Raw genomic sequence first — 10,945 nt, forward strand, 5'->3', positions numbered from 1 at the left:
ATTAAATACAAATATTTGTTAAAAAAAAAGGCATGCAAAAGTATTTCAGTATTTTAGGTACATAGATGTAAAGGTTTTGCTAAGCACACTCATGCTGCGAAATCTCTAATGAACTTAATATTCCACAACTGCTGAAATGGAAAATGATCAGTAGGAAAGGAGAATATTCCAAATATGGAATGTTTTCCTTCTACTGAATATATTTAGTGGAATCTCAAAAATAATCCCCACTTCTGTCCATTTTTTAAAATTTTCAAATCCAGCCCGGAGCTAGAGGAATTTATTGTCATTTTTCTTAGATCCATAAGTGCATATGCTCAAGTGCCAGACATAGTTAATTCTCCTCCTCCTTCCCCTGCTGGATGGATGACATTCACCAGCTGAACTCTGGCCAGATATGCACCCTAATCTGCATCCTGTTGGTTTGCACAAAAACTGGGATTTGCATGAAAGCTGAATTTTCTAAATTCTCAGGTCACTAATTTTTTTGTATAATAGTTAGCATCAAGTAACACATTCCAAGATCTGGTTTTAAGCATGAGAATACCTAGAATGTAAGAGGCTTAAATCCATTCTGAGCTTCTGTTCTGCTGCACCTTACCCATGGTTCTCAAGAGAGCATGGCAGGAGTAGAACAGAGTGTTTAATTTTTTTTTTTTAAGCAGTGTGTGACTGAGATCTTATATTTTTGCCTGTACTGATAAGAATAAATTAATTGAAAGTACAATATCAATCAAAATTTAACCTGAGAATTGACCTGAGAAATGTTAATGTGCTAGTACAAAAGTAGATGCCCTCTCTCAAAATCCTGCAGAAACTGGATTTTAAATCTGAGTTGTGCAATTATAGAATGCAGTGTTTAATTATCTTGCTGGAGAAAGAGTGGACTTGAAAATCTTTTTGAAGGAAACTAATTTTGTAACTGTTTACGAAAACTCACTGATAGACTATTTTCTTTATTGTTTTCTAATGCAGGCATAGATATGATTACCACTGTAGATATCACTGCCATGACTCAGATTTTGAGAGACCAAAAGGTTACCATCACCCACATGGTTTTTTTGAGGAAGATGATTCACAGATCTGTTATGATACAAAAAGATCTCCTAGGAGACGGCTGCTACCTCCAACACCACCACGTAAGTGCATTAAGGACAATTGGTTTGCAAATCTCAAATAAGCCAAATGCATTCAGACAGATTCCAGTTTAAGAAGGCTTTTTTTAAAAACTTGGATTTTAAGCATCTTATTTCAGATTGACATTGGTACTTTATTCTGCTATCTCAGGAGCAATGCTTAAAAATCTGTTTCTTCTGAGGGAGAAGATGTTTCAATTTACAAATAGATTTAACATTGCCAATGGATGTTTTTTCCTTTAATTTTCTTTAATTTTCATTTCTTCTCTTCCTTATATCTATCCGTTGGTTTTTCCTTATCTCAAGAACAATATTGCTTTATCTGCATTTCTACAATATGTCATGCTTCTTATCTTGCAATTCTGTTTTTGTATGTTCCAGGCCATACTGCAGAGATTAGCAGTGCTAATCTCTGTGGTGAAGCTAGGCACAGACTCAACATTCTTGGGTTTGGTCTTTGACCTCTGACACTTCACAGAGAGCAAGTACTTGGGGTGGCACTAGAAGTGCAAAAGCAACCTGTTTTAAGGCTTTTTCTTGTCTCAAGTGTATTGAGATAATTTTATATCTGAGGTACAGTCTCAGACTGTTTAAAGCTACAGAAAGCTGTGGTAAAAGGCAGCAGCAAATATATATTTTTATATATATATGTAACAAAGGTAGCATTCTCTAGCAATACTGCCAGTATTGGATCCACACTTTAGGCACTCAGCTCCTTGTGACAAGACTGGCAATGCTCTCTGCAGTTTGGCTTTGTGCCCTGAAGGGGAACAGGGGCAGAATGAGTCTTGCACCACAGAGTAAATAACTCAGCTGAACAATAGTGAAGGGTACAGAAAGCTGCTCTGCCTTTCAGTAGCAGAAGGGAATACATCAGATGAAGGAGAGACTGTGAAGAGACCCCTGTGCATCTTTCTAAGGCTTTTCTGATAGCTGAGGAATTTTAAGCCAAAGACATAGATGCTCTGTATATCCATTCCGCCTGGTCTGCCCATTAAAGTGTTTTATGTGGAGGGTTGAAGGTTTCCTCTAACTGCAGTCTTGGAGATAAAGTTTTGATGACAGTGTTTGGCAGTCATTTATTTAAGAGGAAATTATGCTTTTTATCTCATCTGCAGGAAACTAGATTTGATATCTTAGGATAAGAGGACCTAGTTCTGATCAAAGTTGCATAAGGGTAATTTAGGAAGTCCTTGATTTTCACCCATCTAATGTCATAAGAGCAATCAGTGTCAGACCTCCTGTCATAACCATTCATGTAATATTCAGGACAAGAGTTCAGAGATTTTAGCTGCTCAGCATCTGAGCAGATTTTAAAAGAATCCCAAATCTATTATTTGTAACTAGTTTATGGGCTGTTTGGCCTGGTGAAAAAGCCTTGATTGTCTCACATAAATAAAGAAAAAAGAAAAAAAAAAAGACACACAGCATTGCTCTAAACAGTTTCTGCTAACATCTGATTCAGTCCAAGTGAACATAACATCCAGTGCCTTGGCTGAGGTCTGCAGTCAGTAAATTGAGCTCCATGTCAAGCTTTCTGGATGTTTCTATACCAAACTCATCACCACAGTATTTGAGAAACTTCCAGAAGTGCACTGAGGAATGATTGAGATTCTCTTTCAGCCTCTTCTCTGCAGAGAAGCATGTGCAAAGAAGTGCCTTGTTATAGATGAAGGGACTTTTTGGGTTGCTTATTTTACATTTTGGTATTGGGACATTTAGAATATTGGGATCAGCAGTTAAGGCTTACATTCCTGTACTTGGATTTGTCACAGAGACAAGGGAGAGAGACAACATTTTGCTTTAGTTGGACAGAATTACCCTGTGGAGGTGCCTGTTTTAGTTCAGTGGCTCTTTGGCTGTTATTATCCAGCATGAAGTGTCTGATGATAACTGTGGGTGCCATAGCTCCATGCACTTAACTTGCTACAGCCAGGTTCTCTCCAGTGTCCCACTCCAGTGCTTGCAGCTGTGATGGTGGATCTGGATTCCAGCTGCAGTTCAGCATCCAGGTTTTTGTGCCATTGTGCTGGCACAGGGGAATGATACCCACATGCTTTCAACAAGATCAGCTGAAACATCTCCACATCAGTCAAACATCTTGATTCAGTTCAGATTTCTACTTTTTCTTTTCTATCCTGAAAGTACACATAACAGCGGAGACCATGGATGATCGCTGTCCTAAGAAACAGAATAAACATCAGGAATTGACAACCTGAATTGACTTGGATATGGTTTTACATATTGCATATTCCTTGCAAAGAACTGGAGATGTCATATTTCCTTTAGGAAATCTGGTTCATTAGAATCAAGATCTTGAAGCCATGGGGGGGAAAGAAGAAAGTTGCAGCAGTTTATGGCAGAACTCTGCAGCTGAGTGTCTGAGCCAGTCAGCTGCATCAGACAAGCTTGGTTTCTGAAACAGCTGCTTCCATGTTAAGTTGCTTCTATGATTTCTACCTTGAGTTGCTTTTGCTTATGTGATTAATCTGCCCTTTATCTTATATCCAGCCACTTGCTTCTATTAGCACAACTTGTTTCTTACTGGAGGATCTGTTTTTATTTGTATCATAGTTCACTCACCCTGGGCTTGTGGAAATGATGGACTTTGAGGAAAAATATTTTGTTTGTCTAATGAATTCTGGTTTTCCTGCAGCACATAGACGATCCTCCTTTAACTTTGAATGCCTCCGCCGACAGAGTAGCCAGGACGACATCCCCCTCTCTCCGAACTTTCACCATCGCACGGCTTTGCCACTTCACCTCATGCAGCAGCAGGTAAACTCAAACTCTTCCTTAACTAACAGTGAATTGCATCTTTCCAGCCTCTACCTTGCACTCCTGATTTTCTCTGATGTTTGAAGCAGCACTGGTGTATTCATTGCTAGACACAAGGCTTCTCAGTCGTCAACCTTGTACAAAACACAGAATGAGTAGCCTGCCTCTTTGTGTGCTCACAAAGAGCCTCCATGCCCTAAATTTTTTCCAGGACTGCATAATACAGAAACTGTCTTTTAATCTTTGCCTATCTCAACTCCATTTGTGACAATTTGCCAGTACAAGAAAGACACCTTCAGAGGCTCAGTGCCCAGCCTGGCAAATGCTGACAGCTTCCAATCCTGTCCTGGACAGAAGGAATGTTTCTATACTTTGGTTTTCTTTAATATATTGTAGAAGAAAAAAAGATTTTGTGTTATGGATAAAATGGAAAAAATACCATTTTGTTGTGTCAATTTGCCAGTTTCAGTCCTGTTCCCCTCTTACATGGCTATTACACATCAGAAAATGTTAACTTTGCATAGCTGCTGACAGAGAAATTGGTTTGAGCTAACTGCTGAAGTGAGAAATGGGTATGACTGAGTATTTGAAATCACTAAATTCTGAAATTCTTCCCTTTCCCAGGTGATGGCTGTGGCAGGTCTGGATTCCAGCAAAGCTCATAAACATTCACCGAGTCGCTCAACGCGTTCCTGGGCCACCCCTCCCGCCACCCCTCCCAACAGGGACCGCTCCCCCTATTACACCCCCCTGATCCAGGTGGACAGGGCTGACTCCACAGAGCACATGAATGGCAGCCTGCCTTCCCTGCACAGGAGCTCCTGGTACACGGATGACCCCGACATTTCCTACAGGACATTCACACCAGCCAGCCTGACCGTGCCCAACGACCTCAGGCACAAACACAGCGACAAGCAGAGGAGTGCAGACAGCCTGGTGGAAGCGGTGAGTGCTGCAGGAGCCCAGGGGCCAAGGCTGCCTGTCTGTGCAGCTCTGGGGACGCTAAAAAACACATTGATTAAATTCACATCAGCTCTCTGAAAATGGATTTTTAGTTTAATAGGGTTTCAGGTAAAGAGGGGAATTTGTTATTGTCGTGTAGTAAAGGATTTCTGCTGAATCCAGATCTTCACACTAGTGAGATTAATCAGAAAACTTAAGATACTTCAGAATTTTGAAATTTAAGTTTTCTAGATGAGAATCAGATCTGAAGTATCCTTCCACAATGGCAATAAGGAAGTAATTTCTGTTCTTCTACTGAGATAAGTCCCCATTTCTGCAGTAATCTGAATGAAAGATAAAAAAATCCGTATATCAGTGCAAATGCAAAGAATAACAACTGCAAGGATTGGTTTTTAAGTGTACCAAAGAATGCTAAGAATTTGCTTTTATAGAAAAAAAAGATTTGAAGATAAAGTGTGTGCAGCATTTCTAAATCATAGTTAATGTTGTAGCTTCCATTCATCACCTCCTTTCCATTGCTATGAGCTAAACAACACATTTTGTTGTTTTTGCAAATGGGAATTCAACCTCTTTTTTCCATGTACTCTAAAGTAGTGAGAACATATACAATTCTGTATTCCAGACAATTATTCTAACTGCACCATCTGAGATGTATTAACTGTTATCTTTGGTGTATCAGCCTGATGATTGATGTTCAGCAAAGGTCCTACCAGATCTCCAAGGAGAAGTGTCAGATGTACTGCAGCACCTCTTACATTATCACACATCATGGTGTGCTTTGCAGACTTTTCACTGGTGATTTAATTGTTATTTACCTGTACAGTTTGGCTGTGGGTTGCTGCAGTGGTTCAGCAAGAGGCTTCTAGTGCTTTCCATCAATTAACAATGTTATGATCTGTCTGTAGTTCTGCAATTCCACTGAAATTCTCCCTCTCTCCCCTCCCTCTGCCAGGTACTTATATCTGAAGGCCTGGGAAGGTATGCAAAGGACCCTAAATTTGTTTCAGCTACAAAGCACGAGATTGCTGATGCCTGTGACATGACTATTGACGAGATGGAGAGTGCAGCAAGTACCCTTCTCAATGGAAATATCAGCAATGGGACCAATGGGGATATGTTTCCAATTTTAAGCAGACAAGATTATGAACTTCAAGATTTTGGTCCTGGCTACAGCGACGAGGAGCCGGAAATGGGACGATACGAAGAAGACTTAGCTGATGAAATGATATGCATTACAAGCTTATAGTATTTAGCAAGGAAAATGTTCTAATAACAGAAAAAGTGCCTCATAGTTTCAAGATGCTAGGCACTAGCTGGAGTGAATAACCAATCCAAGTTTTGTATGAGTGATGTCACACCTCAAGGAAGCCATAATAATAAATTTATTATCTCCAGGTTGCCGAAATGTGAACAGAGCTGCAGTAGGTCGAGCCTCCTCCCACAGAATCTTCAGTTCCTCTGTAGGAATAAGGTTATTTTGAAACTAAGCAGATTGTGACAATCAGTTTTTTGAGGGCTAGAGCAGGATTCTGAGGTGTAATATCTTGCCTGTCTTTCAAACTTGTGCTGCTGTCCTTCCTAGTAGAGCAGGATTTTGTCAGTGACAATGTCTGTACAGGTCTTGCACAGGATTGTGTGGGGAACAGCAACACGAGATGAGTGATGACAACCAATAATGTCATTACCTCAGTGCTCAAAGCATATCAGCTACCCATTGCATATCCATTCTAACATTGTTTTCAAACTTGCCTCCTGATTTTTTTTTCTTAATGCTCTTCTAAAATACAATTTGTCATGCTCTACCTGTTAGAGATCGTTGGAAAAAGAAGTTATATAAAGAATAATCTGTCATATGTAACATCAGTTTACATAGGAAAATATCATTCAGATGGTCTGTTTTATGACTATCATGTTAAGGGCAAAATATACTGGAATAATTGCATTCTTACTAATGCACTTGCAACCAGGTTATAGTAGAATTAGATAAGATAGTTTGCTAAAAATTATATAGTAGAAAATACTGTAAATTAATTGTAATATACAATGATTTGTATTTGTAAAGAGATGTTCTATATTTTGTAATTATTGTACCGTAATTGAACTGCAGCAATATTTATGGACCCTAATTATTGTAACTCTCCACAGAATTCTAGATAGAAGTATTTTTACTTGGAATATATAGATCTATAGGATAAATATTTAAATAGAGCCACCTCTCAGTGTAAATCTCTTTTTGGGATAAAGTGTCAAGTTTGAACTTGGCAACAGATCAGATTTCTTTTATTTAATAATTGAGTCAAAAGAATCTCTCTGCAAAAGGGATGCACCATTGACTACTCAGTCTTATACTTGGAAAGGTAAAAAAATTAAACTAATTTCAACTTTCTTTTTTAATTTTTTTGACTGAAAAGTAAGCTCTAATTTTATTTTTATAATAGCCCCATGCAAAAAACTCCAAAACCCAAACACTTTGGCAGGTTCATGCCAGGATATTCCTGCTCATGAGACAATTAGTTTTGACAAAGTGTAATACCTCCATACCCTAAATTGACACAGGAAATATCTGAGGCAAAAAATATTTCACAGGTAAATGAAAATGCTCTACTTTCTCTGCTTGGAAAGAGAATAAATGTGATAGTATGAGTCTACACAAAACCAAAAACCTTGATATAAAAATGTATTATTTTATTGCCTCTACCTTTCTGTTGTTCTATGTGTACTATTTCAAAGATTTATTTTTATGCAATCAAGAGAGGGCTTCGATATTGTTCACAATGCAGTAAAACCCTGAGATGTCTTTGAGGCTGAAATGACCTTGGAGGATAATTGAAACACCCTGAAAGCTACTGTCTATTTTGTTAGCACTGGATAACAATGACTTGTTCTAACAAGTTATCTTATCAGGTTTTACCTGTAGTTCCTATGCTAGATAGCAATCCAGTTCACATTTTTACAAATGTGATGTTTAAAACATGTCAATAAACATTTTGTACATAATGACAGTTTCCTATGAATAGCTAACAGACTTCCTCTGAAATCATTCTTATTTCCAATGCCAGGATAAGAACTTAAAGGTTTGTAAATTATTTCTTGACCTACATCATTTTGTATTAAAAGAAATGCAAAATGTTCTTCAAAATAAAACTGTGTAATAATTTTATTATACTTGGGAGTCCTTTTACTAATAATTTTTCACCAAGAAGTTCCAAATGTTGAATTCAATTTGCAATTATAAGAATGGGAGGGAATGTGGGATAGGATATCAGTCTGCAGTACCACATTGTGCAAGTCTTTTATGAATAGTTGCTGCTAACCACAAGGAAATAAAGCAATTAGAGTATTCATGTGCAAAAGGGATTACTACTTCCCTAGAGACAGACCTATGGAATCTATTAGGAAAATTTGCCTAAAATACCCTCAAACATCTAAATAAATTTTCCATGCTGTGTTGGGAACCTCTTGGATAGGTTACACAGCAATACTCACTTTGTTACATTTTCTCAGCTTGCAGAAACAAAATCTGGGAGGCCAAAATGGAACCTATCCCTGTGAAATAACATTGAGAAGATTTCAAAGTTCTACCTCCTGTGGTAAACCCACTTCTGGGATCCACCTTCAAGGCAGCTGAAGTTAAACTTAAAAAAAAAGAAAAAGACAATCTCAAACTTGTATTTTGTCCAGCATGGATGTTTAACACCTCAGGTTTGGCAGACTGAGCAGAGTGACAGGATTTTTAATTAGTGATTTCTCCAATGAGACAGAAAACAATATGCTGACCTTGCTGTGCTTTCCTGCTCTTTTTCCTCAGCCTTTAATAGTGTGATGAGACACTCTTTAAGGTTGATAAGAAATTTTATGAGAGAGCTGTTTGCAAAAATAAGCAATTAAGGAAATTCAGTTGCAAACCATGTTCTATGTAGTTATTGGCTTAGGAGAGAACATTTGTATAGATTCAAAGAATACTTGTTTGGTTTTACTACAAAAATCTGTGGTAACCAGTAATCAATATATGCATAATTGCATGTCAATTAGAATACTACCAATCATAGTAATTAGTACAAAGAACCTAGAAGTTTTCTCAACCATTAAATCATCATTTATGAGACTCCAGATTTGTTTATGTATGTATTTAATGAGAGAAAATACTAACAAAGAATTGAACATTGGTAAGTATTCTACAGTGAAGTAAATTCCCAGAAAACATGAATCTATAAAATATACTAATATTTGAACAGTGTCTTTTTTTGGAGCTTGGCTGACAGAAGAATTGAGACTAAAAATTATAATAGTGTAATAAGATGTGTTTGTGTTCTCCCACTTAATTTTAACTATAATATAAAAGGTATTTAATTACTTTTATTCCTATTTATAATTTATATATTTTATATAATATATTTATGCTCTTATTATTCCTCAAAATCTATTTCTATGTTTATTTTATAGAAGATGCATATTCCAAGCCCTGTTTCCCAGTGTTCATACAACTGCCTAATTTGGTTGCAGACTAATTGAAAGCAGGCACTTGGAATGGATTTTAAGGTTGTGGTGTACAAAATCTTGCATAAATTTAATACAATGCAATTTTACAGATACTGCTGTATTCTGCTGCTTTTAAAAGCACTTGTCATACTGAAACAACTTGAGCTGAAATGTGTGTACAGATGAAATGTTTGTGGTCACTTTTCTTTCTTAATCTCATTGTCCCCAGCCAGAGACCTCCAACCTTCTGGAGCATCTGCAGCAAGCCATTTCCATGGGGATGCAGGTGTTCTCCCTTGCAGTGCCATTGCTGGTCCAAGCCATGCTGGCAGGTCTAGTAATTCTTGAATCAAACAGCTTTTACAGTTAACTGGTTTTGAACACATAATATATCATCTGTGTATTTATAGAATTTATATTTGGGTAGAATTGGGAATAATCACACTGTATTATTTTGTTAAATAGGTAAAACTGTGGAACTGCAGCCTGTTTTCTTCTGTACAATAAGGTATAAAAGATGGTTAATTTTAGCTGTGAGATTGCCACAGGATGTGTTAGAATAACCTAGACTTGTTCTAAGGACCCTTCAGCAGACTTGACTCTGCTGGAAGTCAGAAAAAACAATAACAGGAATTCAATATCAGCAACCAGATACAACACAGAAGAAACTAATGGCAAATTGATGCTACTTAAAGATTTTCCCAGGGCAACAAACCCTTCAGCACTGCATCAGAAGAATCTCATGAAGGAGCCTCAATGTTCTACAGCAGTGAGGCTGGAATTAGTAAAGCAACTGCAGTTCACAGCAATGAAAATGTTCAAGTGTTTAGAAGGGGAGGAATCTGCAAGATGTCTGTGGATTCTTAGAACCGCAGGAAAAGATGATGTTGGTTCAGAAGAAATGCCTGATTATCTGATTTCTCAGTGCAGCAATGTCTCCTGAACATAAGACACATGGATACCTAACCTTGCTATTTGCTCCTCTTTTTAGAGCTTGGCATAGCAGCAGAGGAGAGGGCTGAGCATGGCCAGTGGTAAGTTATGTAAGCCACTGGCTAGCTAATCCTCTGCAGTTGCATAATAACAATTCCCATCTTGCATGTCTGGAGTGGAAACCCACGTTGTAAATCTGCAAATGCAGGAACTTCAGGATCTCAACTTCCCAAATTGCCTTTCTCAACTGCATAGGACTGTGGTAAGTCTCACCAGTGTATATAACTTAATCCTTATTGTATTCCAAATTATGCTAGAACTTACTAAATACCTTTAAAGAAAAATCTCACATGCACAAGTGCTGAGAAAGAATCATTTGCCATTAGGAGGTACAGAATATGCAGTTCATGCTTTTCTCAGACAGTTGCACCAGATGAATCCTCTCCTTAACTCAGCTCATCCATCACCTATGACATGAAATATTCTTGTTCTTCCCCTCATTTCAAAAGAATGCATCACATGCATAGAAAGGGTTTACCTGTCTCCCTTTGGGGCAGAGTTCACTGCTATCATCTTCCATCTTCAGTGGTTTTGTTTGTATCTATGCAAATGCTCTAAGGAATTAAATCCTTTCCTTCAGCAGAGCTTCCAGTCAG

General features: G+C 37.8%; 1 protein-coding gene across 1 annotated transcript in view; it reads left to right on the top strand.

The window, feature by feature from the left end:
- The window catches only part of CACNA1D (calcium voltage-gated channel subunit alpha1 D), a 165,356-nt gene extending 157,315 nt beyond the window's left edge, over positions 1-8,041 (top strand). The window contains exons 45-48 of the mRNA XM_079316836.1: positions 976-1,139; positions 3,793-3,914; positions 4,539-4,859; positions 5,830-8,041. Of these exons, the coding sequence (XP_079172962.1) occupies positions 976-1,139; positions 3,793-3,914; positions 4,539-4,859; positions 5,830-6,123 (901 nt within the window). The 3' untranslated portion in view covers positions 6,124-8,041. The remainder of the gene's footprint in view (positions 1-975; positions 1,140-3,792; positions 3,915-4,538; positions 4,860-5,829) is intronic.
- The last annotated feature ends 2,904 nt before the right edge of the window (positions 8,042-10,945 follow it).

The sequence above is a fragment of the Erithacus rubecula genome, assembly GCF_903797595.1.
Source record: "Erithacus rubecula genome assembly, chromosome: 13".
NCBI lineage: Eukaryota > Metazoa > Chordata > Aves > Passeriformes > Muscicapidae > Erithacus > Erithacus rubecula.